The sequence below is a fragment of the Penicillium soppii genome (assembly GCF_028829465.1).
Source record: "Penicillium soppii strain IBT 18220 chromosome Unknown utg000005l, whole genome shotgun sequence".
NCBI lineage: Eukaryota > Fungi > Ascomycota > Eurotiomycetes > Eurotiales > Aspergillaceae > Penicillium > Penicillium soppii.
This window is the reverse complement of record NW_026643235.1, coordinates 1,432,241-1,459,480: the sequence shown is the minus strand read 5'-3', so window position 1 is coordinate 1,459,480 and position 27,240 is coordinate 1,432,241. Positions and strand designations below refer to the sequence as shown.

The window sequence follows — 27,240 nt, the reverse complement described above, 5'->3', positions numbered from 1 at the left end:
ACCATATCTGACCAAAAGGTCTGCCCAATCAAACATCACAGATGCAAGAAGAGCAGACCGTCGCGTGCGAATATCCCCCAACCCCCAACGAAGAGGGTCAGCCAGTCCGGTAACCAGTACCAGAAAGATACATTGAAAGAAAAGTAAGGAGACAAAATCCTTGACTGAACCCAGTCAATCAAAGGATGTATGTTTCTTGGCTTTCCCCTCGACGCGACAAAAGAATCGAAGGTGTAAAGGACATTCCACGTCCGAATTCGTATTCCTCCACATGCCGCGAGGCAGACCAGTCTTCATGACATATATGCGGACAGTTAAAAAAAAGAAAGAAACATGACAAAGAGCCGTCCCGCCGCTTCTTGATGCAAAAGAAAAGAAAAGAAAAAGAAGATCGCTGACGCTGGAATCGAACAAAATATCACATCAAGCACATAAAAGGATTATTCTGGTTATCATGCAAGAACGCAGGGAGTATCACAGATGCACAAAGCCGAACCGAAGAGAACGCCGTCAGGAATGCGAAGTGTCGTTGGGTTCCCGGGAGAGATAGAGAGAGGAGGAAGAACCGATATTTGTGCGCGCGCACCCCAGCTCCAGGAAACGATCTACGTTCCCTAGCAAACCAGGCTGCAAACATCGGGATATAGAGCCAGACAAGCGATGGTCGACATCACGGGTCTCCTCTAGATTGTGGTGCCATAGGGCAGCGGAGCGAGTTCTCCCCAGCCAAAGCCCATACCCATGTTGAACGCGGTGCTGCAAGGCTGGACGAGCATACTAGGCAGCGGGAGCGCACTGATAGCGGCGGACGAGGGCATGCAGGTGGGCATGCAGGTGGGCATGCATCCGTACTGATAGGGCTCGGTGGTGTAGGGCTGGCTGTAAGACGGGGTTGGAGAAAGCTGCGCATCACTGAAACTGAGACTAGCCCAGAGATTCGGGTTAGAATCGCCCGTGGTGGTCGGGTTGGGGCTGGGCGGCAGTACTTTCCACGACTCGGGCGCGGACTGGGGCATGTTCCACCAGGGTTCCGGTCCGGTTGAGCTGGGGAGGAGAGGCACGGGGCGCAGGACTTCGACTACCATTGGGGGCGGGGGCGGAATCAGTGGGATGAAGAGGTTGCCGATGGCTTTCTTGACCTCTTCGCTGCGGCCGCAGAGCAGTTCTCCGGCGCCGTCTTCTTCCAGGCCTTCGAGGGCGTCGGCGTCGGTGCGGTACACGAATCTGTTGGCGGCTTGGACGAACTCCTCCTGTAGTTTCTTCAGTTGGGCGTGCTTCCCTGACCAATTGTAGGTGTTTGCGGCGGCATCTACTGAGTAGACTTCCTTGTGGAAATCAACTAGTGATTCAATCGTCTCCGGGGTTAGTTTGAAGGCTACTTCGTTGCGGGAGACCATGTCGACGTGCACCACGTAGGCCTCCACGTGGATAGTCTGGTAGTGGTGAATTGATTCCCAGAGCAAGTTGGTGTCCTTCTCTAACTCCGCTTCGGGGGCTTTGGTGAACATCATAGAGCATAGAGTCCAGATAGCGTTTGGCGATGAAAGTGTTTCTGTCAAACATTTGGTGTGTTGGGTGACATTGTTCAAGGGACGTTTGACCCGGTTGACTCGTTTCAGTGTTGCCGTCAACCACGGCGCAACCTTTGAGGTTAAGACCACATTTGGTGAAGATCGCGGCGCAAAGGCTGCCGCGGATGAGGGAAGTAAAACTGTTGGCATTATGACTGAAAGGTGATACGTCCTGCGTTGATCGAGCTGATATAAAAGAATGTAGATAGAATATAAATCATAAAAGGCGACATTCGCCCACACAATATAGCAGCCTTGTGGGATCTTCGTTGACTTTTGGTATGTTACCAGTGAACAGTACTAGAATGTACCAATGATTGTACTCGTTGTATATTAAAGTGCGGGCGAATGCGCAAAAAAGAACAGAAATTAGAATATAAAAAGAAAGGAAAGGACATGAAAGTCAGTCGTGGTTATAGAAGAAAAAATAAAAGAGAAGTTGGAAATGATAGAGGGGCGCCGATTAGTGGAGATTACCATTATAATTTTTTTTTCCTCCGAGGGCAATATAATTCAACAGTAAGTACGGAGTAAGTAACAATTAGTTAGGTTGGATTCGTATTATTTTGGTCGACATGCAGCTTAATGGAGTCAGTAAGGAGTAAGGTCAGTCAGTGTACAGTGGCCAAATCTCGGACTCCCCGATCTGCAACTGTAGTGGCGAGAATCGTTCGGTTGGAACAGTAAAATCCAATAGTGTTTCATTGAATTTGACTCCTCGCACAGTATTTTCAGTCTCACACGCGTTGCACGTCCATTTGGTCCATTTGGTCCATTGGAATCCGAATGCATGATGCCCTAAACTGCAAAAGCTAAGCCCCGTTGATCCGTAAGAAACGGCTCATCGTTTTTTTTTTCAAAAAACAAATAAACAAATAATAATCACAGAAAAAAATATAAAACTTCGGAGTCTTGAGTCTCCATAGATCATCTAGAGCCATCAAGTTCAGAGGTATGTATTGTTTAGCGGGGAGTCAAAACTCATTTCTCAGATAGGCGATGTGCATGTTCTTACTCCATACAGATTCTCAGCGTGCGCCAAGATCTACGGTACCCCTACATCGTGGTGTGGTATTGAAGATATAGTCCTTGAATTACTGAACTAGTGAGAAAATCCTATATTGTATGCATATCGCTGAAGATTCTATTTCAATTCACCTACAGCCTGCAGGCCAAGCCTTTGTTTTTGATCGTTGAAATCCTGTTTCTACCCCGTACTTCTCTATTGGGGTTATAGTTAAATCACTACGGATTTAATATTAAATACAAATACACGAAACAAGTTCAAAACAAACTCTTCCCTGTTTGCAGGGGGGTTTTCCTTCTTTCTGGACCTATCCATTGCCGCTAGGACAATAGGGTGGTAGACCTCAGCTGATGGAGGGTCAAGCGTGGGGCAGGATGGTCTTAGGGTACTTCGGAGCTGGGATTCGCTAACAGCAACTGAGTCCGGCCGATGCACTGAAGGCTAAGATCCCTGCTACGATCGCCCATTGGACTAAGCCTCAATTGCTAGACTTTAGGATGGCGCCACTTGCATTTAGTGTGTATTGAAACTAATACCGCTGGTATACAAATTTATACTGTTCCAATACAACATCCCGTTGATAATATATGCCGGCATTATAGTACTATAATGTATATCCTTGGTTTATATCGTATTGTCCACATGATCCAAGCTCTCGTGATATCATCTTACTATGTTATTGTAGTACACTGACTGCTTCTGCCCTGGAACGAAAATAATCCCTGCTGCATATGAGTTCAGTCACATGGTCTTTGGTGTGGGGGATTCTTACGGTTGTAGTTAGCCTGTGGAAGTGAAGATTCGTCATAGTCATTATTATTGGTCTTCTGTGGATGTTCAGCCAAAAGAAAAAGAAAAAGAAAAATAGCGACCGGTGGATGTTGCTTTTTCCTAAAATAGACGAGGCGGTGCATGCCACGCGCCACACCATGTGGCGGATATCTCCGGGCCCACATCCGCTTCTTATTTGTTGCCTCACTTTACATTGTTCGCTATACAGGTGTTATTGAACTGGCTGGGAAAGATGCGTTGGCAACCGATGGCAGCTGGATGGTATGGTATGGTAGATGGTAGCTGGAAGTTGGATTAAATTCCCACTTTAACAGTTCAAGCGGGTACTGAAACTCCAATCGAGATATGCGTCGTGGTTGTTAGTACCGAAATAGCCTCAACGCAAATATAGCAGTATTATATGAGTCAACTATATAAAACAGTACCTTATAGCATTCTGGAAGGCATATCTCCCCTAAATTCATGAGTCATAGCTGCCAGCTCGATTTAAATTAAAGCTAGACGACGCCTCAAGACTGTTGGACATATATTGTTCTATAAGATAGTTTCCCTCTTCCCTATGTAGGCAACGACAAGATGACTTATTGAATTTGACATATGCTTAGTTGATGTATCATAGTAGCTCAAACTTAAAAGTATCTAGGTTGATCGGACCAGATCTCTATAGCATAGAATTGTTGATAACTAGTTTGGTCTTAGTTGCTACCTTGAAATTTGGCTCATAATCCTTGAACAAATCAAATGATTCGTTATGTCTAAGCCCAAAGATTCGAATGCAGTGTACTCTACTCCATGATAAGGGTCCCATCAATGTAGCTACCATCCATGGACTACTCAAGTCGTCTAGGTATACGACCTCCCAGAAGTGAATGGATTGCCTCATGGAGGAGGTAGTTCTTCCAACTGTTCTCAGACCTTGCTGGGCTTCTCTTAGCTCGGTAGGGTTTCTTCTGGTACAAAAGAACCAGAATGCTGCTGCATGGTGAGAGGGCTGGAAACATCAATCGATGTAGGGCAAGAAGAGGATTCTTCCTCCCTCCCAGCCATGGCTGGGGCTTGGATCGAGCTTGGTACCTCGAACATAAAAATTCGATCTGTCTCCAAATTTTACCAATAGTTCGGTCTCCTAGGTATCACTCTTGGAAATTTTTAATGTGAATATTTTTAATATGAGATGATCCATTCATAGTAATTCAAAGCCTGGAGTGTGGGCTTGTAGATTGAGATATATTTGACATGTGCTGGTAGATAGCTTGCTGGTTGAGAGGTGCGTGGTTCGCGTGAGCCATCGCTCTCGTTTATCAGTCATATGGAGAATTTGATGGAACAGTGAATTCTGGGCCCAAGCGTGCTTGCAGTCCTCTCAAGGCGCCTATTGACTTCGGTAGATGCCATCGTGTTTGTATAAACCGAACCGGAATGCGTGTACAAAATAGACACAGAGAGTTACTGTCATATCCAGAGCCCGGCTGGAACCCGGCCATGTGTATTGAGATTGCTGTGGGACATATTGGCGAGGCGGTGATCCATAGCGCATAGGTGGGTCTCTGTTGGCCCATTGGATGTCATCGTTCTCTGCGCCGATATTTCAGACGGAGTTTTCAGGTTGACTGGAAATCGTGGACTGAAAAGTGATTTCATCAAGCCAGAAGTAGTGGTGGTAGTTTCCGAATGTCTTGGCCGTCTTCAAGAAATATCCGAGGCCTTGGCCTCTTGGAACTTGGACACAACCTTCATCTCGGTGTCGCGCTCCTTGATCTTCTTATCCATAGCTCTTTGAACATCTTCTCGTTTCCGCTGGGCGTTCTCAATCTTCTCTTTGACCTCTTTGGCGGTTTGTTCCTGGGCACGAAGCGCGGCCTCCCTGGATTTGTATTCTTGTTCCAGTTGCTCAAGCTCGGTTCGATAAACTTGGAATTGGATCGGTTCACACGTCACCGGATGGTAGCGGTATGGTGGCAGTGACCCTTCTGGAACTTTTATCTCGGCGAGAATGGAGTGGATTGGGGTGGTGCGGATCGGGGATTCCAAAGGGACCGGTGCTGAGGCTGATTCCGGCGTGGAAGTCGGAGGTGTGGATTCAGGTTTCACCATATTTGTGAGACTTTCAGCCTAGTAGGCAGGAATTTTAAACAGCCGAGAATCAATATTTTAGTCTGAAGCTCCAAAGAATTGGGAATTGTGTACAAGTACAACGTAGGCGGACTGCCCTGTATTCTGCCATATCGTGGCATTTCACCGCCTATGGCGGCGGCGCATGCTGAGAGGAACTGAGCTAAATTGACACACTACATCATCACTTGGCATTTGATCTCTATGCTAGTGAATTTGATTATCTCCAGATTGAGATTTATTACTTAGGCCGGTCCTAAGTGGGCCAGTTGGCGTATGACACCCGACCTCTGACAAGCTTGGGCACAGTGACGTTATTATCATGCAAGCATTTGGTATGCTCCTGTTAAAGCTGTTGTTTTATGGTTCGTACTAATTATTTTCATGTTACAGTCCCAAAAAACAGACGAGTAAGCTGCTAAGCGGTTCTATTCAGGGCGTTATACTAATTAGCCTCTACCACAGCCCAGGTTCGAGCTCGTCTTGAGGGTATGTACAATCATTCACTTATGAGCCATCCAGCAAACCTTCTGACTTTGAAAGATTATTGATATCAACAATGTTCCTCTGGGAAACAGCGTCGCATTTGTGAGATGGCGATTGCCATCTTCAAGCGCCACTGAACACCAAGGCCACACGGAGAAAGCGGCTCTTTCTGATCACCGCGCTTACTGGGCATACGAAAAATCTCTACAAGTAAGGCTTACTATTGACAGAACATCTATGCTTCAAGAGTGTGAGATCACTTTCGAGGTCATCCAAGAGTTTATCTCGTCGCCTATTTCTGAAAAGAGCGTCTTGGGAAAAATCAAACTCAACCTTGCCGAATACGTGGACAAAGTTGAGGACGATGAAGGAGTCATCCGACGATACCTGATCAATGAATGCAAGGTGAACAGTACTGTGAAGATCGGCATAGCTATGCGCCAGATAGAAGGAGATCGCAATTTCACAACGTGAGCTTAAACCCCTAACACGTCATTCTAGCCTCAGAACTAACCCATAACAGGCCGCAACTTAAATCAGCCACGGTATTTGGAGGGATTGCCGGAGTGGTTCATTCTACTGAACAGCCGGTCGACCCTGATGATATTGGCCACCTGCCGTCTATCAACATCAAAAGCCGAGAGATTGCAGATATGCAAGACATGTACCGGCGCACGCTAGCAGCATCGTGGTCCTCTAGAGCCTGTGATTTACCCGCCGACAAATTGGTTGAGGAACTATTTGCAGGAAGCTCTTGCTGGAACAATGACGCACACAATGCCGACGCTGGTATATCAACGGAGGGTCGCGGAGAGTCGCTGTTGAGCGTAGAAGCAGCCACGCGACAGAGCCGTACTGGAAAGAAGCTGTCACCTAGCTTCGAGCGGCGTCCCAAAAGTTCCTCCAGTAACCACTCGCACAGCAATGGCAAGACCCCGGAATCTCTTGCCACCCTTGGGCATACGAAAAAGGGTGGCAGCATTGAGCAGCAACTATATGAAGGTGCAAGGGGTCGTGGATGGAAGTCCCCAAATACGAATAATGAGCTCTCCGAATTTGACGTGAGAGAGGATTTGCGAAGCTGGGAGGTTTCAGCAAAAGAATGAATCCTTATGTCAAGAGATGTAATAATACATGGCTGGTAGAATATACCTCGAACAATCTGACCTTTCCATGAACTAATTGATACATATGTCTGACTCTCGCGGCTATGTTTAGCCTGGCTCTTTCACGATACTTTCTATGTACATCATGGGGAGGCGCGTTAGGTAGATCATCCGTTTATAGTTCTGATCTTGATCACTTCCTATAAATTGTTTTTTGCCAATATCAAAGACTTATTTACTTTTTGTAGCGCTCTCATTAATGTGATCATCTTGTTTTGCATGTATGTCATGGTGCTCGTTATGGCCTGAGGCATCAACACCTTTCTTATCGCAGTCTAGCGCCGCGATTATCGAGAAAAGCGATTGCAGGATTATTTGTCTTCTGTACGTGCGCAATAGCATTGCTCTGCTGCCATGCTTCGACGCCCCTCTGGGAAGAACATGGGGCCTTTGAGCTTCCGATCTCTCTCTTATCGGAGACCATTTTTGGCATCCCCCCACGCCATTCTTCCCCGATACCAGAGCAACTGGAACTCCGATGCACGCGAATCCCTCGATGGACACACCCCCGAAACCCGGGAACAAAAGCAGCGGCGACAAGATGAAGGTGCAAAAGTCACATTGGATGTAGATTCCCTTGGAAAGCCAGGGCAGATTGTTGTCGTGTCTGCCCGTCGCCGTCGAATGTTGAATGGCAAACGAAACCGCGAGCCCGAGTATGCGCCCCGAGAAACGATCAGCTCCATGTTGGATGATCTGGACAATGAGATCTCAACTCCTAGTGATACCTCGGTTCAAGAGCGCATTGATGCGAGTCGTGGGTCGTACCAAATAAAAGAAACGTTGACGGCTAGCGATTTCAAAGAACTGTGGTCTCAATTGGCATCATCTTTCACGTACAAACAACTGTCGGACTATATATTGGAACACAAACGCCGCTCGAATGAGCTCAAAGACAAAGAGTGGACATGGGGCCCTCATTCCAAGGCCAAAGGATCGGGGAGGGAAAGGACAAAAGTGTTCAAGGGTAAAGCCCGTCTTGCAGAGATAATTGCTCGGGATTGCTGGCAGCTGGTAGTTGATGGCGAGCTTGGGCAGCTAGATTTCTATCTCTCGGCACGTTCTATCTCACTGCTTGTCCATGCCGAACACTTCTCATTTCACGAGCTAGCCAGTCTCCATGGCTGCAGCATTGACGTCACACAATCTGAAGGTCTGGTTTCACTTACTGGCAAGCGGAACGATTGCGAGTCTGTTCACGAAATCATTCTCGATGCTACCTCGAGAACCCGCGAGGTGGATGTTGGAATCAGCACACAAATCAATGGTGATGGAGGCCAGATCTTCACTGCGGACTTTTTGGAATGGGTCAACACAACATACGGAGTCTTCGTCGAGAAAAGTGCATACATGCCCCCCTCGAAGATCCTTTATCTCGCTGAAAATAAATCGGGGGCAGAGAATGCCCGCCGAACGTTGAACCTGGCGCTATCCAACACCACCTCATCCTCAACGCCCTTCTCTACATATCTACCTGCTTCGGAGGTCGCGAGTGCTTATAGCTACAGACCAGAAGCATATGCATCTTGGTTTGAGCGTCAAAAGTCATGGTTCCGATGGGCGATGTCCTCTACTCAAAATGCAGAGGCAGAAACCCTTGAATCTCCTTTCTTTGATAAACACCAAACTCGACTCTCAGATGAGCTGCTGAAGCTTCTTCGAGACGCCACACCATTGAACTCTACCTCTGTCGATGGCCTACATGAATCTGTCACGGCCACAATTGGAAAGTGTTTCTTCATGCAAAAGCCATCCTTCAATCACACATCTATCAGTCCCACGCAATTAGGGAGATTGGCCTTGCCTCGTATCTTCGTCAACGATGGTCCTCTGGTGACACAGCTCATGAATGCGCTTTTGCCCGCCCTCCCAAAGAAAGATACGGAGTTATATCGATTGCGGCTGACTCCAACTTCGAACGCACATGCTTTGCCGGATCTTGAAATCGAGGTCGCCATGGATTCATTAATAATCGGCGAAATAAATGTCCAGAGCGTCAAGGCTATTCGGAGCGCAAATAGTGTTGATTATCTACTCCCAGAAAATGGCCTAGATCTGCGCTTTACGCGTACAATCTCTCAGGAACTACTGCATCAGTCTTCTCTCGACTCTGATCTTACCCAAGCTTCCTCGCCAGAGATGCAAGAGTTGCTACAAAGTATCAAGGAACCCCTTCAAGGCCTGTTCGCCGCAATAGGGGCTTTCAGTGGCCCTGTACCACCGCCTGCGTTCTGCAATATATCTCTTCCTCAAGGCATAATCAAACAGCCCGCCTCAAATGCCGAGCTGGCGGTTCCTACCGAGGGCAGCCTCACTGCTGAGTACATGTTCCCTCCTCTGAGTGATATCCGAGGTGCCAATGTCCAAAGGTACGACTTTGATGGACGACCACTCGATTATCGATACTACGAGAGCGGTCCGTTCCTTGCTGCTCGCACGAATGAGATTTCTTTAGGAATGGTGATTCCGCCAATCGACCCAGCTGCGGAAGATGAGAAGTCACAGGAACTTCTTGATCATGAGTTTCATTCTTTCTATAATGCGGCATGTGACATGGCATTCAAAATTCATGGCAGCAGATATGCGGATTAGATGTACTATATGAATGCTTTCTTGTTTAGAATTTGTACAGCGTGCATCAGAGCAAATATTATAGAGCGGCGGCGACCAGACTCTGTTTACTGTACATTACATAGAATTATCTACCTAATTATGGACGAACCCCTATCGACTGAATACGAACTGTAGATTCATTATTTGGCTATCTCGACTTAAAAGACTTTCTTTGCTACCCCAGGTATTAACCAGCAAATCTTATCCTCGATGCCCTCTTCCTTGAAAACCCTCGCCAAGTCTTCTCTGCCCTGAGTAAAATGGTTCCAGGATTCATAGTGCATAGGAACAAGCACATCTGCTTTGAGTTCACGAAACAAACGGGCAGCTTGCTTGCCGTCCATTGTGACCTGCAGGTGTACGTCTGGAAGTGGGATTTGAGCATCACCCAAGTTGCAAATTGCTGCCACGACATGAAACTTGTCGGCAATCTGGTTCAGCTCTTCGATATAGACGGTATCGCCTGAGAAGTAGATCGCATTGGGTAGACCGTCCGCATCCACGCCGAAGTCCGGGGTAGTCAAGACGAAGCCGGTACATTCACCGCCGGGGAGATGTTGACACGGAGTTGCTGTCACTTGAAATGGCTTACCGCCAATGCTGACAGATAGTGTCTCCCATGGCTTCATTCCACGCACGCCAGGACGGGGTGCCAGGTTCTTTGCTCCGTCCATCGTTGTGAACACGAGACGGCCGTCAACAAGTTGGCGACCTATGGGGTCTAGATTGTCGACATGGTCTTCGTGACTCAATAGGATGGCGTCGATAGGAGGGAGGTCTGCGAGTCCCAGGGCTGGAGTTTCGCTGATCTTGAGAACCATTAGGCCAACATCGAACTCGGTGCCAGCCGGAGAGAAAAATGGATCGGTCAGGAGGCACACACCATCAATCTCGAGGATTGCAGTAGCTGTCCCTATATGGGTGATAGAAAGAGTGCTTTTGAAGCTTGATGAAGGCATCTTGTTGATTCAATTATTGATATAGAGTTAGGTCAGAGAGAAATGATGTGTTGCTGGGAGCCAGAAAATTGTCGGCATACCGGTCTATTTAAGTCTTTCTGGTAGTGTCTGGACTTCCAAGACCATCCTTCTATTCTCTTCGAATTATAAACAATTACCGATTATCTATCCAGCTGGGTAAGCAACCATATGGATCGATAGTATAATAACGGAGAGCTTGGCGATTTATGGTTCCTAAAGTGGGAAGGAGCATTTTTTAGAGGCGTGTCCCTAAAAGCTATTTTTAACGTCTCCTTTCTTCCCTTTATTTTCTTCGAATATCAAATAATCTCACTGCAGCAAAACATCAGCCTCAGAGTCAAGATGATAATACGCTTTACCGTTTTAGCGCATTTATTCCGCCAAGTCCAGGAATCATGCACTTTGATTGGTCAAGACTAAAGTAAGCATCCGCCACTTTACTATCCTCGAACATCTCTCAACCGATATCCATCATGCTCTAGTCTTTTCTACCTGAAAATATGAGGATCAAGAAGCAAACAGTCTGTCAGACATGCAGATCCCGAAAGCTTGGGGTATGTGTTCTGATTATGTATCCTTCAGTTTCTGAATCCATCTCTAACGGAGTTAGTGTGATGGCAAACGGCCCAGCTGTAGCCAATGCACCTTACGAGGACGTGCCTGCGACTGGAACACGCCTATGTGGACCTTTGTGGCTCAAAAAGAGCCATTGGAGCACGAACCTACTCCCGTAGGTCGTGGGCTACGTCATGATCAGTACATGTCAATACCCCTCCCCGGTATTGGCACACGCAAGTCTTTGATTCAATCAATTACCAAGGCCTATATACCCCAAGATGAGCTGGCTCATATTTATCCAGCCTCAAATGATGTTCCCCGAGTATGTGGTGCATGGGTGGGTGTCTTGTCGATACTTGCCGAAGGGTCCTCCTCGCGATATGACAGCGTCTTGTCCCCCGCAGTAACAGCTCTAAGCTCATGCATCACATCCAACTCATATGCACAGAGTGTGAAAGACTATTCCTTTGCTGTGGATGTTCTTCGGACGGATACACAGCAACTCAAATCCCTCGATGCCGAATTTGCCGCGGCAATCATGTGCCTGGCTTTAGCAGAGGTAAGTTTTCTAATCTTCTAATCCTCTCTGAATTAGACTGACATTTAGCAGCTCATGTTTCCCGACTCCCGATTCGGTCTTGCCATGCATGTTAATGGTGTAGCACAACTGTTCCAAGCCAGCGGACCAAACATGTTCAAGTCGGGAGCTCTGCAAAGCCTGTTCATGGGTTTCCGGCCTCTTTTAGTATGTGCTGTAGTGACATGACACTAGCTATTTCTGACTTGACTTAGATGGTTCAAAGTGTTCAATCCCGAAAAGCAACTTTTATTGCATCGAAAGAGTGGATTGATATTCCGTTTTCCACTTGTCAGCCATCTCTCATGCAACAGCTCATCAATATATCTGCCAACCTCCCGTCGTTTCTTGAACAAGCTGACCAGATTATGGAAGCACCATGTGAATTACGCACTACCCAATTGTCAAATCTGTGGCAGTCTTTCTCTAACCTATTTTCACAATTGGAAAACTGGGAAAAAGTCCTACATAAACAGTCAATGTGTAGCCAGCCGTTGGACTCAAACTCCGAACCATCACTTCTAGGTGTCTGTCTTTGGTTCTCGGATATCACCATGGCCAATTTCTATACGCATATCTGGGCGTTCCAAATTGTTTGCATCCTCGAACTCAAACATCTAGCATGTCTTGTTCGCAAATTGGATCTGCAAGGGTTGGAATCGTGGAACTTGCCAAAAAGTTCCATAAGCATACAAGCAGTCTCGCGGAAGATATGTCTCAGTATGGAATACCTCTTGAAAGACGATATGAAGCTCTTCGGGCCGGCATCAACTATACTTCCATTGCAGACAGCCTATAAGGTGTTCAGCATGGACAGGCATGAGTATATGAGCGAGATCAAGTACATTGAGGGGATAGTGGACTGTTTAGTTGAAAAGGGACTTCGATCCATACCATGTATTTTTTATACCTGAGATGACCAAGTTTTTATCAAATTAACGCCCAATATTATATGTCACCTGGGATGGATATATATATCAAATGGCCCTGGACAAGTTCGCAAAACCCCACTGCTGGATTATCCGAAATGTTTTGGTCATATTTAAAATATATAATGACGATATATAATTTCAAGTATATTTTTACCAACATTCCCATATCACCAAGCCCGACTGTGAAATCGTTCAGACTATATAGATCTGGTGCCGGCCCCACAAGTTCCAAGGCCCGTGACGTGTAACACCTCCAATCGCTTTCGTCTCATCTACTCGCGCTCCCCACGTTTCTTACTTTCAGATAGAACAAGTCGACCTATATCAATAGATATCATAGAGCCTCATAGTTCTGTGACATCTATTGTGTCCCCCCCGGATCCTTACCGTTCCCCTCCGCTCAGCATGAAGATCACGCGCCAGTGATTCATAACGGAATGGAGAAAACACGGGTCGCTAAGGTTTGATGAATCCGTTTGTTATCGCTAGAAGTACTTCACTCACTCGATATGTCGTTCCAGGTCGACAATGTGACCTTGTCTCGCCGCGGTGAGCAGGTTGATGGTACACTCCATCTCACCCCTCACCACCTCATCTTTTCGCACACGCCCCCAGTCTCCCCCGAAGACCAGATCAAGGGCGTAACAACAAGGCCCAGAGAGCTCTGGATTACATACCCCATTATCGCATTCTGTACGCTGCGACCGGCTCCCGCGGTCTCCCGCCAACTCTCCTCTATCCGCCTCCGATGCCGCGACTTCACATTTGTCTGTTTCTACTTTGTAAATGAGCACAAAGCACGTGAGGTATTTGAAAGCATCAAACAGTGGACATGCAAGTCAAGCCGCATCGACAAACTTTACGCTTTCAGCTACCAACCTCCTCCGCCGGAGAAGGAGTTTAACGGGTGGGATCTGTATGATGCGCGCAAGGAATGGGCGCGCCAAGGTGCTGTTAATGACGGACAGTGGCGTCTGTCAGAGATAAATGCGAACTACGAGGTGTGTATCGACGAGTAGTAGAATGCGCCTCGCTGACTTGACAAGTTTTCCCCCACCTATCCCGCTATTATTCCCGTGCCTTCTTCCATCTCCGACAATACACTTAATTACGCAGGGCGCTATCGATCTCGAGCAAGAGTCCCTGCTCTGACGTACTTTCACCCTGTCAATAACTGTACCATCACCAGGAGTTCGCAGCCGCTGGTCGGTGTTCGCCAGAATCGGAGCATTCAAGATGAAAAGCTTCTGTCTGCCATTTTCTTGACATCCCGGTCTGAACGGCCGTTGGCAAGTTTCTCACAGACTCCGGAGAAAGACACGAACTCAAACGATGAAAGCCCAGATACAAGCCAAGTGATGGTTCCAGAGTTGAACGCCGAGGAATTAGAAGATGACTTGGTGGCCGCTGCCAGTGGTGAATCTGAAGAGCCTCGCTCGATATATGGCGCCCAACAATCAAACATGATCGTGGATGCGCGGCCTACGGTCAATGCACTTGCCATGCAGGCAGTTGGACTTGGATCTGAGAACATGGACAACTACAAATTTGCTACCAAGGAGTATCTTGGTATTGACAATATTCACGTCATGCGAGACTCATTAAACAAAGTCATCGATGCTCTCAAGGAGTCGGATGTGACGCCACTTGGGCCAAATCGTGACCAGCTCGCGCGTAGTGGTTGGTTAAAGCACATTGGCGGGATCTTGAATGGAGCCAAAATAATCGCCCGTCAAGTCGGCCTCACTCATTCCCACGTCCTGATCCACTGTTCTGATGGATGGGACCGCACAAGTCAGCTCAGCGCATTGAGCCAGATATGCCTGGATCCATACTTCCGGACGCTGGAAGGCTTCATGGTTCTTGTGGAAAAAGACTGGCTCTCGTTTGGACACATGTTCCGCCATCGATCTGGTCATTTGAACAGCGAGAAATGGTTCCAGATCGAGAATGAACGTATTGGCGGAGACCCCAACCGCAGTTTTGGTGACGGTGGGGGTGCTGGGAAAGCTCTTGAAAATGCATTCCTCAGTGCCAAGGGCTTTTTCAACCGGGATAACAACAGCAAGGATTCGTTGCCTGACTCCGAGGGAGAGATGCAAAACTATGACTCTGACACGCCGGTTAAAAAGCCCACTGTGCCGCGCTCCGGTCCTGAAAAAGAAACCACCAAACCAAAGGAGACGAGCCCTGTATTCCACCAGTTCTTGGACGCAACGTACCAATTGCTTCATCAATACCCGACTAGATTTGAGTTTAATGAGCGATTCCTGCGACGACTTCTATACCATCTTTACTCATGCCAATTTGGCACGTTCTTGTTCAATAATGAAAAAGAGCGCGTTGATTGCAAGGCTCGGGAACGAACCCGCAGCGTTTGGGACTATTTTCTTGCTCGCCGGGAACAGTTTACCAACCCTCAGTATGAACCGGTCATCGATGACCATCAGCGGGGGAAGGAGCGACTGATCTTCCCTCGAGTCAATGAGACCCGATGGTGGAATGAAGCTTTTGGTCGAACAGATGCAGAGATGAACGGACCCCGTTCTTCTCCAACGCCTCCAGCTCCAAATGATAGTCTCGCGGAAAGGACTGCGGTGTCCAATGGAATTGAGACTGCAGCGCAGTCGACCAACGAAGTTAGTCAACTGGTACCCGATGTCGCATCCGCGGGTATGACAGCTGTGACATCGGGGATCTCAAAATTTGCATTCCCATCAGAACGTGATGCAGGCAAATCGAAAGAAGTGGGGGTTGAGATGCAGTAAAGATGCTCATTAGGAGACATCCATGATATTTCAGGCATTTATGATTTTATGTATGCGTATGGCATTTTTGTCGGCTAGAGATGGTTTGATATCACTCACATTCAACTCCGCCTTTTGTCAACATAATTAATCTTCTGAAATTACATCATATAGTATTGGTGCCTGGGCGCCTTAAACTCTTGATGCCTGAGGCTGCAAGGCTAAGACAGAATGGGAATGGCGCCGGCAAGCGAGAGCCCTAGCCCAAACGGGAAATCAACCCTAGTTCCCACTAAATAATACACTGTTACAATTGAAGCAAACCTTTGACCCCGACCTCCCCTCCGTCGACAAACCCCATTCCACCACCACAGGAACGTCAAAATGGCCGCTGTTCAGGGTGCTATCTCCAAGCGCAGAAAGTTCGTCGCCGACGGTGTCTTCTATGCCGAGCTGAACGAGTTCTTCCAGCGCGAGCTGGCCGAGGAGGGCTACTCCGGTGTTGAGGTCCGCGTGACTCCTACCGTCACCGACATCAGTACGTCGCAACCCCGAACACAAACCTACAATCATCCGTTCGATCGAAGAATTGGCCTGGAACGAAAGAGGTGGAACAAAGCCGGACAATTACACTCCTCGCGATGGCACGATCGACGGATGAAATTTGAGATTTGGGTTTCTTGAATTTGATTGCTAACGGGTCCTTCTTTTCCTTGCAGTTGTCCGTGCCACCCACACCCAGGAGGTTCTCGGTGAGCAGGGTCGCCGCATTCGCGAGCTCACTTCCCTCATCCAGAAGCGCTTCAAGTTCCCCGAGAACTCCGTTTCTCTGTACGCCGCTAAGGTCCAGAACCGCGGTCTCTCCGCTGTCGCTCAGTGCGAGTCCCTCCGTTACAAGCTCCTGAACGGTCTTGCCGTCCGCCGTGCTTGCTACGGTGTCCTCCGTTTCATTATGGAGTCCGGTGCCAAGGGTTGCGAGGTTGTCGTTTCCGGAAAGCTGCGTGCCGCCCGTGCCAAGTCCATGAAGTTCACTGTACGTTTACTACGTCTCCGCCACGCCCGCTGCAAAGCGAAAAAACTCGACCACGCCCAGTCTGGAATCTCAGCTAACATGTTCAACAGGACGGTTTCATGATCCACTCCGGTCAGCCCGCCAAGGAGTTCATCGACTCCGCTACCCGCCACGTTCTCCTCCGCCAGGGTGTTCTCGGAATCAAGGTTAAGATCATGCGCGGCTCCGACCCCGAGGGCAAGGCCGGCCCCCAGAAGACTCTCCCTGACTCCGTTACCATCATCGAGCCCAAGGAGGAGCAGCCCGTTCTCCAGCCCATGAGCCAGGACTACGGTGCCAAGGCTGTTGCCGCCCAGCAGGCTGCTGAGCAGCAGCGTCTTGCTGAGCAGCAGGCCGCTGAAGCTGAGGGTGGTGCCGAGACTTTCGCTCAGGAGTAAATTTATTCTTGACTACATTCCTATCCTATCCTGATACTCTACCTCACGCAATCAAAATTACATGAATGACCTTCAAGATTTTCTCTTTGGTATATCTAGCGTATTGTCCTTGGGGTGGAATTGTTGCTTTGGGGTGATATAGATGGCACTCTGGCTTGGAAATGAATATCTAGGTACTGGGCATTCTGTTTGGGCTGGGCCTGCGTTGCTCTTGATATCGTCCATGGATTCAGCTCGATGCTTACGCGGTAGTCCTCCAACACAATGATTCGTACAAATACCTTGTATCCTTGGACATATTAACGATTGGTAGAACGAAATGTCATATCAAGAATCTAGCAATGGGTTGTCTGAACTAGTCGAAGATTTTATATTACCTACAGGTATCAACGGCACATCTGTCGGATTCTTAGCTAATTATCTACATCTACATTTATCTATCCATCAAGTCCTCGAGATATCAAATTGAAAAGGGCCTTACGAACTACTCAGAGCCTACAAAGCGCCTACAATCATGCATCTAATCAAACAAGCAGTATCCACTATCCTCCATCGCTATTATTATTTTCAAATATCAAAATATACCTATGACATATGCAAATATGCAAATATGCAAATGCAAAGATGTTATACATCTCACGACAAACCAGAATCTCCAAAATTCAATAGAAGAATGAAATAGAGAAAGAAAGAAGAAAAGAACGAAATTCCCACCTCACATGTTCCAACCTTAAACAGCAACCCCCGGACCCTTACTGCCCCCCTCCGTAGACCGCCACAGGTAGTACGTCGCGCTAAGCAGGGAGCTAAACGCATCAACTGTAACACCGACCCAATCCTCCTGACTGACGCCCCCGGCATTTTCAAGCGAGTGGATCGGCGGCGTTCCCGGCAAACTAGGCACAATTTCTGGGGATGCCGATATCTTGCTTGACTGCGACACAGAACTGTGGGTGGAGTGCGAGGGTGACACGGCTGGCTTTGCGCGCCGCGCTTGTACGCCCTCGATGTATCGCGCGATCGAGGGGTCTTCGTCCCAGGCATTGGAGCGGTTGTAGGTTTGGTAGGAGCTTGCGCTGGGCGAGTAGGGGACGCGGGTGTAAAGGGGCCCTGGTGGGGGCGGGTCGTTGGGTTGGGGTTGGTTCTGTGGCGGGGTGGGGAGTTCAAGCTCGGTAGGAACGTGGGGTGGTTCCTGGAGTGATTCCTGGGGTGGTTGTTGGATTTCGTGGGTTTCGTGGCGTGTCTCTTGGTACGTATTCTCTGGCGTGGGCTCATCGGCGAAGACACGAGTTGGTTTCGGGGCGTGGAGCTCCCATGGGAAGACGGTGGAGTATTTGTGTGGCTCTGGTTTTGTGGTTGGGACTTGGTAGTACATGTTTTTCGGGGCCTCGGGGTAGGACGATGGAGGTTGGAATAGTTGTGTGTCTTGGGACATGTCGTAGGTCTTCTCTTGGAGGCTGAACCCTTCGGGTCTTGTGTTTGCTGGGGGAGGCTCGCTGCGAGGTATTAGCGCTATTGTAATATATGATTTGCTTGAATTCTTACCGGGCAGGATCCCATTCGGATTTGGGGGCCTCGAAGATTGGAACTTCTGGCGAGGGAGGACGGGGAGACTGGTAGGACTCGATGATCGGCGGGATTGGGGTCACCGGTTGAGGGTGATGGATATGACCACTATGGCTAGATTGATGGTGTGGTTCGGAGATATGGCCACCCTCATCGGATGACTGGTGAGTTTGTGATGTCTCATATGTTTCATGGCTCAATGGAGGTGCGAAAGTAATTGGCGCAGTAGTGGGCATTGGTGGGACAAAGGTCGAAACGTGCTCTTCTCCGCGAACATATTGCGGTACCATGCTCAGAACAGGCACCGGCGCCGAGTTATGTGTATTATAATAGGAAGGTTCAGAGTGGTGTTCATAGTGGTGTTCAGAGTGGTGTTCCCGGTGCTGTGTTTCTGAAAGGATGTGCTCGGCTTGAGGTAAATCTTGATGCGCGTGCTCGTAATGGAAGGTCGCAGGGCCTTCTTCTTGTGAAGCAACGTGGTATGGCTGCGGCCATTGTTGAGATATAGTCTGCTGTTCGTGACGGTCTTGTTGACGGCCGTCGCGCTGGAATGACGCAGCCTCGTAATGTCCTTGGTGAGGCCCGCTCGGCGATACCTATAGCTATCAGCAGAGATCTTGCAATCCCTCAAATCACCACTTACAAATGGCAAACGATAGTGCTTGTCATAGATAGCCCACCACCGGCTTAACAGCTGGTTGTACGGAGACTCCAGCGGAACAATCTGCCTCGGCATATTCCACGGCTTCTGCGAGCCAATGAAATGGATAAGACTGATAGTACTTTGAAAGTGCTTGTACGCAGGAATGTACTGGTAATTGGCGCTTGGAGTGCAATTATACGAGAAGCTTAGCCTATGCCAGTCTCGGAAGTGCATATTCAGCAAGCCCTGATCGGCGCCATCAAAGCTAATGCCTCGCTGGGCGAGCGCCCGGAGCGCATAGTAGTCCTGCAGATTAGGTCGGAGCACCATCATCCCGCTATTAAAGCAATCCGGCCAGCCCACGTCAGGGGCGGCTGCGAAGTCCACTTCCAGTGATAATAACTCGTCGGGAGCTCGGAGAGCCACCACGTCACAATCAATGTACACCACCCGCTGGTATTGTGTTAGGCGCCAGAGCTCAATCTTGGTAAATGTGGCGATGAGATCTGGGCGGTCCATGAGCCAGAGATTGGCTGGTGTGTCGTTCACCATGGAGCTGACGGGGATCAGCTCGTCATAGACGGTCTATCGAAAGGAATGTTAGATCGGTGGACGGAGATCCCGGGGAATGTGCATACCCGTAACTCATCAATCGTTGCCGATTGCAACCTGTCTGGTGTAAACAAGGCCACCAGCTTTGCTTTCGTACCATTGTCGCGTAAGGAGTGGGCAAGGACCATAGCACCTACGCAGAGACAGTAAGTAATTGAAGGTGTCTCGATCCCAAGTCACTGAGTCACTTACCTGGAAGATAATGATCACTCAACAGAAGCTATTTTCCCCGTTAACACTTTACTCTCACAGAAAAGAGGGGGTCAAGCTTACCGTGCAGTAGACTGCACCCCCATTGGAATCCATCACGCCAGGCATAACAATAACAAAAAAGGAATCCCGATTGATTCGTAAAAGAGCGAAAAGAAAAGAAAAAAGTGCTGCCGAGCTAAATTTAACCTGTCAATTGCTAATAATGACAGTTTGGGCTGGTGGTCAGGAACCAATTACACCGGCTGTGGTACCTGAGCCGGACGGAGGTTGAGGGGGTACGAAAACAGCAGATCTTCACTGCATGTTCAGTTGTGAGAGGTTGACTTGACAACTGAAGAAAACCGAAGAAAAATTCCTCATTTTCTGACAAGAGAGAAGAAGCAGAAGCAGGAGCAGAAGCAAGTAAAGCCCGAGACGGCGAAAACAAAAGGTGGGTTTCCCCCTCACCGGATAAAATGTTGAAATTGATCTTCATTGTTCTCCGCTTTTGCCGCTTCTGGGGATTCTTAGTGTCTTTTCTCTTCCTCAATCCTTCAGTTTACTCATTCTCAATATATTCAATCGCTATACGGTTTCTATTTTTCTACAATTGAAGAAGAAAAAAAAGGATCAAAAGAGTTATTCAAAGTGAAACACATTGACCTCTTCACCCTAGTAACCCTCTAACCACATTAGATAGTTGCCCCCGCAATACGCGCCTACAATACAATACGAGGCACGCCATGAAGTACTAGCTGCATTATCGCGAGAAGCTCACTTGGACACCAGGATAAGACGTCTCAAGTGCACTTCCAATACTCCCCTTCTCACCCTGCACAGTCCACTCCACAGCCTTGATCAGCGCCGCGCGACTCTCCGTCTCAACCGGAGTCCAATGGCCCGTCCGCGGGAGCAGAACCACCTGAGATCCCTGCACCAGGTAATCACCCATCCCATCCAGACAAATTCTCTGATCGAGAGCGATATCATTTTTACCCCAGAAAATGGTCGTGCAGGCCTTGAGCGCGCCAGGCGGGCCTTCATCGAATAGACCGGCGCCGCTGCTTGCTCGCGCAGTTCCAGAGGCAAGACCGTGCAGACTGGCGACCGTCTCGATAGACTTGTTCCAGCGGGAAAACGCCGCTCTGTGGCGGTAATAGTTCGCCATGTGGATGACGTGTGCGAAGGCGCGCTCGTCTTGCAAGGTGGTGGGGTAGGAATCGCCGTTGGCGGTTACGGTTTTTGATTCGGCGACGGATGGCCCCATCGTGCTCGCCATGCTCTCAGCGACGTCGTGTGCGCTGAACTCGGCGCTGCCGAATGATCTGATGTGCACGGATTTCAAAAGTGCCTGGTTGCCGGCAGTCAGGAAGTAGTGGACTAGCGGGATGGGGAGCTGCATGGCGAAAATGTAGCCAGAGAGGCCGATTTGGCGTAGTAGTGGGGAGATGGTTCGTAGTGCTTGCAGTAGGGGAACGCGCGATTGAAGCGGTGCGCGCCAGGCGTTGCTGAGCATCTTCTTAGATGAGAAGAGTATGCGGCGGATGTTTGATTCAACCAATTTCATCTGGACAGTTAGATTGGACCAAGAAACACAGTTCTAAGATTTTATACATACCGAGGGTCCATTGGACAGGATGAAGCGATGAGCCAGAGATGGCGCCTCGGCAGCGAGTCGCATGGATAAGACACAGCCCCAGTCATGGGCGACAATCACGGTCTTCTTCGTATTACTCTCGCTGTCCGTGTCCACGCCATATTGAGTTCGTAGGGTGACGATCAGCTCAGTCAGTTTCTCCAACACGTTGGTCGCCGAGTATCTATCCAGGCTCTCGGTTCCTCCATATCCGGGGAGGTCAATTGCAACGACCGAGACCTCCTTCTGCAGAGCCGGATTCTTGATGATATGCCGCCAGATAGCCCAGCTGTCAGGAAATCCATGGATGAAAATAACCAACGGCTTATTGGAGCCGATTGTCTCCGGCGTATTTGGGATATCGTTGCTAACAAAGTGAAACTTGAAACCGCTCTGCAGGGTCAAGATGTGGTGCGAAAGACCCTCATAGTCTTTGGAAAGATTCCAGATACGATCACGGGCTGGTTTGTCAGTGGGAATTTAGGGAATAACATATTCACAGAATGTCTCACCGAGCTGGAGCTCCAATTTCTCCTTTTCTGTGGGCCGCTTGAAATAAGTGCCTTTGGATAAGGATATCAGTCCGTAGAGGACGATTGTGAAAAAGCCATAAACAAACACAATGGTCCGGGTCAAGGCTTGAGCTACAGGTTTGCCCATGATGAATTGCGTGGGCAGATCAAGGGCAGAATATATGAAAGGATAAAGATAGTCGAGTTACGCAACTTATAGATCTGGAGCAAATGGAGCTACCCGAGGTCGCGTCACTCCTTAGTCAGCGCAAATCAAGACCCCCGGAGGTGAAGTACAAAGATGTATGGAATATATTGTTCGTTCGTTAGAAGGGATTTGAAATTAAGCCAAGTCTCATGTTGATCTTCGCTACAACTTGCAATTGCGGCACGGGTATATGCATACATGACGTGGCCGATCACTTAGTACATTAAGGTGCATGTACGTACTTTGTACATGGAGAAAGGTAGATATGAAAAGAGAAATGAAAGAGATGTAGAAAGAGAGAACTAGTAAACGGCAGTACCACCAAATGGAAAGGCGAAGTGTTAAATAGTAAAACTGTATACTGTATACAGTTTTCAATCTCAATCTACCAAACGCCTTCTCTTCACATGCAACTAAACATTATTTCAGATAGGTATTGGGCAAGGGTATTAACAGTCAGATGCAATTTAAAACAAAAGGGCCATGATCTCGTCGAACAGATATACGGGTCAAAGAATAAACCCTAATTGGTCCCGGTTGTCGTCGACCAAACGACCATACCTAAGTGACAAGTATTAGTTCAGACATTTCAAATTTTCAAAGGGAAGGAGGAAAGGGCAAGTGGACTCACTCTAGAAGCAACCGGAAGAACCAGACCTCCAAATCCTCATTACGCAGGGTTTTCTGAGCCCAGCTCTGGCCCTGATTGGCAATTGTATGGGCAGAGTCTTTACCATCCTTGGAATTAAAGTATCGCATGCTCTCGAGATACTCGTTACCCTTTAAGCTGAGAGGCACATAGTGCACCCAGGGCTTGAGCCACTCGTCATGCCATTCGCGGAAGATGGCAATCTTATAGACAAAGCTGTTACTATGCAAGAAGGCATGGAACCGACCACTGAAGGCATTGCCATCGATATCGACCAGGAACTTGTGCGCCCACGCATCCTGCTGCCCGGCCTGCTTGAAGACACCAAAGTACTCAGTCTGCGCGTTGCAGTCGTCAGGGTCACACTGGCCAATGAGCGTGAACTTGACGTCGAACATGTCCTGGTAATTGGCCCGCATGACGTCCTGCGAAACCCACGCGGTGTCCTGATGGCTCAGGATCTTGCTGGTGCCCAGGGCGTTGACGTTGTCGACGAACTGCTGTCGGTGCTGTCTACGCCAGCCGCCCGCGCGCGAGAACCCGCCCGTTGTCGAACCGCGCCAGTACATCCGGTTGGTCTTGGCTTCCCAGTCGTAGTCCTTCTTCTTGTCGTATGGGACTTTGTCGGCCCAGTACCAGGGACTTGGGTAGATGATGTCCTGAAAACTGGAGATCTTGCTCTGCGAGAAGACGGGGAACAGGTCGTGGACGACGTCGAAGGCGTTGGGTCGGTCGAAGAATCCGTACGTGTAGCGGAGGGAGGGAGTGTTGCAGATGTCAGAGGCCGCGGTGGTGTTGTAAATAAAGCCAAGTTCGCCATAGGCATAGGGTTCCACGTCATCTGGGGCGTCATCGTCGAGTGAGCGCGCGGGGCTATCGACAGGGCAGGAAATTCGGGAGTTCGTCCAGGTCGGCTGGTGGGCAAATCGGTTAAAGCGAGTGGTGCGCACCTCGTCAATGCGGTCGCCTTTGTTGACATCCGAGGCACGAGGGGACCACGCATTTGTGGGGGTTTTCTTGAACGCGGCTGGAAGGATTTGTTCCTTGGCTGCTTGCACAAGTCGTTGAAGGTCTGCGCTGGGGAGGATCACGCGAGGCTCGTCGTGAACGTTAAAGACTAAGTCCATGTCCGGTAGGTATTTCACAAACGCATCCATCATACCAGCAGTCGCATCCCGCTGCCATTTTCGGTCAGGGCCTCCTCCGTCTGTTAAGGACACCTTGCCGTCGCGAATCAGAACACCTAGTACCGCATTGTCAAAGCCAAGGGTCTCACGTGCCCGCTCACGAATCGTCTTGGGCTTCAAGCCCCAGAAAGGCAGGAGAGAGTGGTAGATGGTATCGAATTCGTCGACAAGCTGTACGTTTCTGGACTGGGCAAACTCGAACCACTTATCGAAATGCGGCGGCGGGTGCATGTTGTAGCGGCGCTTGTATTCCTCCACGGCCTCGGCCAAGGTTTTGGACTGATGTAATTGCACATTATCAAAGGTCTGCTGGGCATTGCCAATCAAGCGCGAAATTGGGTGTTCTGTCTCGGGGAGGTATGTGTTTTGCCCCGCATGGAGTTGAGGATGCTGAATGGGTTCGGGAGGAGGCAAGTTTATGGGCTGCTCGGGGGTATTTGAGGATCGCAAAAGTAAGAGGGAGAAAATGGCGAGCACACCGATTGCAAGTAATACAATCAATCGTTGGATCCGCATGCTGCCATTGGAGAGAGGCATGAAGGGGGCGTATACTGAAGAGGGTCTCAGGGAGGGTTCTCCATAAATCTAGAGCCGAGACTTGAATCGTCCGCCAAGACTTCTAACGTAATCGCATACAATGCACTTATTTCAGTGTCTTGTTTTTCTTCTATCTTTTTTTCATTTAAGATGAGATTGATTGAGAATATGTGTTGGTTGTATTTTTCTCTTTTCGTTTTATTTTGTTCTCGGTACGCCAATGTTTGCGTGTCATTTTCAATCTGGCGTCTGTGCAGGGGCTAGTTTAGCTACTATCGTACGTACATATGTACGTAGTAGCGAATTTTAGTCGTAAGAAGTAGATAAAAGGTAAATAAATCAAAGTCGAAATTCGGCATACGTTCAGACAACAATCCAGGAATAAGTCAACCCGACGCTATACATTTTCGCACATTATACACAAACACATAGTTTCTACAAAGATTTACACTTGAGTATGTTATTTGTTTCCAATACAACATGAAAACTTTCCTTTTATTTCTCTCCAACCTGGATACTGTACAAGTACCCAAGAGCGCACCACATCAACCATAACAACCCTTCACCCCCCCAAAAGGACCCCAAAACAGAAAGATCAGTTCTTGAACAATTGTACCACATCCTATGAGGAGATAAAGTTCGCGCAGCGGGAAATGCCAAGCTGCTCAACTAGGAACTCGTTGACAAACTGGCACTTAGGGTCCTGGCGCTTCTGGATGGCCAAGAACTCGGGCAGTTTGGGGAATTTCTCCAGGGTATAGGTAGCATTAGGAGGACTCATTTTGTTCCAATGGGATCGAACGTTGTAGGTTTGACCAAAATGAGGGAGGAATTCATTGGCCAATTCCTGGTTCTGCCAGAGAGTGTCGAAGGAGTTGTATTCTTGGATCCAGTCAATCTCGATGATTGCAAAAACACCGCTTGACTCGGGGCCAAGATTATAATGGTTCACAGGGGACAGATATGTATCGTCGCCCTTGAGGATGCGGTGCTGGATGACCATCTGCTTGTTATAGGGAGCCTTCATGCGAGGCGTCTGGGCCTGTTGAAAGATGGTGTAGTTGGTGGCGGCTTCGGCGTAATCCTCGATGGGAAGGAAGTGCTCGATTTCTGCGTAGAAACCTCGGGAACAGACACCCCGGGGAGAGCAGGACGCGGCGTCGGTGACTTCGTCGTAGCAGATGTATTCCTTGTTGCAGTCACCGCAGCCGTTGGCGCAGTAATTGAGAGTACAGTTGCGAATACCGGTGTAGTTAGTCGGCTCCCAGTAAGAGAGGAAGTAGGTAGGCTCAAGATCCCAGGTCTTTGAGTTTTCATCCCAGTCAAAGTGAGGACCCCAAACAGTCATACGATCGTGCTCCTTGTACAGTTGGGCAAGCTCCTTGTACATCTTCGAGTAGTCGGAAGTGGCATTCAAGACTTTGGTGGTCTTCTTTAGGAGTTGGGTAGGGAGAACTTTGATAGTCAACTCGGTGATTAAACCGAGGGCACCAAGGCTAATACGGAAAGCCTTCAGTTCTTCCGCATTGTTCTTCTCATCGATGACACTGAGGTTTCCTTGCGAGTCCAACACACGTAACCCAATGATCTGGGTTGCGATATTGCCGAGGCTGGATCCAGAACCGTGCGTGCCAGTGGCGGCGGCACCTACAAAGTTCTGAACACGCTCAACGCCGAGATTGCTAAAGGATAAGTCGTTGGCCTTCAGCTCTTGCACGAGGTCATCGACATCCCAACCGGCACCAAAAGTCACAGTCATATTCTTTTTATCGATGTGGAGCTTCTTCAGATTGGTGAGAGAAACAATATAGGTGGGCTTCTCGGTGAGAGTATTGTCGACACAGGTAGTGAGGTTACCGAACCCATGACCGTTTCCAACCACTTTTATATGGGAGCCCACATGGTACTGCTCCTTGAGGAACTTGGCGGCAGCATGTTCATCCATAGGAGTAATGTAGGCGTCAGACTCGCAAGTGACCTCAAACTGCCAGTTGAACCAGCGGTAGGCGGAGCCAGACACTGTATGCAGCAGTAATAGCAGGAGAGCCAGCTTAGGGCTATACATCTTGGAATCTATGCAATCTCCAATGTTAGCAATCTACCTGGTATGAGAGAGAACTCGAGGGCAAACTCACAGGAATCGGAACGCTTAGGCTATAAAACCTCTTATTTGCAATAGTAATAATCAAGGAGACTGTGTCCGCGTTGAAAAGAGGGAGGGCTGAAGGGCAAATTATATGTTGTACTCCCAAAACTCGCTTATGTTTCAAATAGCATGCTATCTTTCCACTTCATGGGTAAATGAATTGACGAAATACTCCACTCCAGAAAAATTTCCATTTCGACAGGATCATTTTGGTTCATGTCACTCATATCGAGTGAGTTATTGTCGATCAGGTAGGTGGGTGGAGAGTGACCTAGGTAGCGGGACGTTGAGATTAAAGATCGTTTGCCATCGCAATTTGCACTTTCTGTTACGTAGATTGTA

At 48.6% G+C, this 27,240-nt stretch overlaps 11 protein-coding genes across 11 annotated transcripts; 4 read left to right on the top strand and 7 right to left on the bottom strand.

Moving 5' to 3' along the window:
- Positions 1–683: 683 nt before the first annotated feature.
- On the bottom strand, positions 684–1,721 carry N7529_005982 (uncharacterized protein; the record flags this gene model as incomplete). Its single annotated transcript, XM_057241509.1, has 1 exon — positions 684–1,721. The coding sequence occupies one exon, from the start codon at positions 1,719–1,721 to the stop codon at positions 684–686; it is 1,038 nt and encodes a 345-aa protein (XP_057096868.1).
- A 3,355-nt stretch (positions 1,722–5,076) lies between these two features.
- Positions 5,077–5,484, bottom strand: N7529_005981 (uncharacterized protein; the record flags this gene model as incomplete). Its single annotated transcript, XM_057241508.1, has 1 exon — positions 5,077–5,484. The coding sequence occupies one exon, from the start codon at positions 5,482–5,484 to the stop codon at positions 5,077–5,079; it is 408 nt and encodes a 135-aa protein (XP_057096867.1).
- A 380-nt stretch (positions 5,485–5,864) lies between these two features.
- N7529_005980 (N-terminal C2 domain-containing protein) lies at positions 5,865–7,094 on the top strand (the record flags this gene model as incomplete). Its single annotated transcript, XM_057241507.1, has 4 exons — positions 5,865–5,912; positions 5,968–5,991; positions 6,046–6,458; positions 6,512–7,094. 4 exons carry the CDS (start codon positions 5,865–5,867, stop codon positions 7,092–7,094), a joined length of 1,068 nt encoding a protein of 355 aa, XP_057096866.1.
- Positions 7,095–7,508: 414 nt separating this feature from the next.
- Positions 7,509–9,746, top strand: N7529_005979 (putative respiratory complex assembly protein Rmp1; the record flags this gene model as incomplete). Its single annotated transcript, XM_057241506.1, has 1 exon — positions 7,509–9,746. One exon carries the CDS (start codon positions 7,509–7,511, stop codon positions 9,744–9,746), a length of 2,238 nt encoding a protein of 745 aa, XP_057096865.1.
- A 179-nt stretch (positions 9,747–9,925) lies between these two features.
- On the bottom strand, positions 9,926–10,726 carry N7529_005978 (MBL fold metallo-hydrolase; the record flags this gene model as incomplete). The annotated part of the gene is made up of 1 exon (XM_057241505.1): positions 9,926–10,726. The coding sequence occupies one exon, from the start codon at positions 10,724–10,726 to the stop codon at positions 9,926–9,928; it is 801 nt and encodes a 266-aa protein (XP_057096864.1).
- Positions 10,727–11,279: 553 nt separating this feature from the next.
- Positions 11,280–12,071, top strand: N7529_005977 (uncharacterized protein; the record flags this gene model as incomplete). Its single annotated transcript, XM_057241504.1, has 3 exons — positions 11,280–11,301; positions 11,401–11,864; positions 11,916–12,071. 3 exons carry the CDS (start codon positions 11,280–11,282, stop codon positions 12,069–12,071), a joined length of 642 nt encoding a protein of 213 aa, XP_057096863.1.
- Positions 12,072–13,323: 1,252 nt separating this feature from the next.
- N7529_005976 (protein phosphatase) lies at positions 13,324–17,010 on the top strand (the record flags this gene model as incomplete). The annotated part of the gene is made up of 5 exons (XM_057241503.1): positions 13,324–13,815; positions 13,861–15,561; positions 15,961–16,099; positions 16,281–16,594; positions 16,684–17,010. The coding sequence occupies 5 exons, from the start codon at positions 13,324–13,326 to the stop codon at positions 17,008–17,010; spliced, it is 2,973 nt and encodes a 990-aa protein (XP_057096862.1).
- Positions 17,011–17,740: 730 nt separating this feature from the next.
- On the bottom strand, positions 17,741–20,149 carry N7529_005975 (uncharacterized protein; the record flags this gene model as incomplete). Its single annotated transcript, XM_057241502.1, has 6 exons — positions 17,741–18,506; positions 18,556–19,172; positions 19,220–19,804; positions 19,858–19,964; positions 20,024–20,051; positions 20,105–20,149. 6 exons carry the CDS (start codon positions 20,147–20,149, stop codon positions 17,741–17,743), a joined length of 2,148 nt encoding a protein of 715 aa, XP_057096861.1.
- A 634-nt stretch (positions 20,150–20,783) lies between these two features.
- N7529_005974 (alpha/beta fold hydrolase) lies at positions 20,784–22,319 on the bottom strand (the record flags this gene model as incomplete). The annotated part of the gene is made up of 3 exons (XM_057241501.1): positions 20,784–21,590; positions 21,642–22,120; positions 22,172–22,319. The coding sequence occupies 3 exons, from the start codon at positions 22,317–22,319 to the stop codon at positions 20,784–20,786; spliced, it is 1,434 nt and encodes a 477-aa protein (XP_057096860.1).
- A 569-nt stretch (positions 22,320–22,888) lies between these two features.
- On the bottom strand, positions 22,889–24,752 carry N7529_005973 (putative capsule-associated protein CAP1; the record flags this gene model as incomplete). Its single annotated transcript, XM_057241500.1, has 2 exons — positions 22,889–22,940; positions 23,011–24,752. The coding sequence occupies 2 exons, from the start codon at positions 24,750–24,752 to the stop codon at positions 22,889–22,891; spliced, it is 1,794 nt and encodes a 597-aa protein (XP_057096859.1).
- A 622-nt stretch (positions 24,753–25,374) lies between these two features.
- Positions 25,375–26,817, bottom strand: N7529_005972 (FAD linked oxidase N-terminal; the record flags this gene model as incomplete). Its single annotated transcript, XM_057241499.1, has 1 exon — positions 25,375–26,817. The coding sequence occupies one exon, from the start codon at positions 26,815–26,817 to the stop codon at positions 25,375–25,377; it is 1,443 nt and encodes a 480-aa protein (XP_057096858.1).
- Between the last annotated feature and the right edge of the window lie 423 nt (positions 26,818–27,240).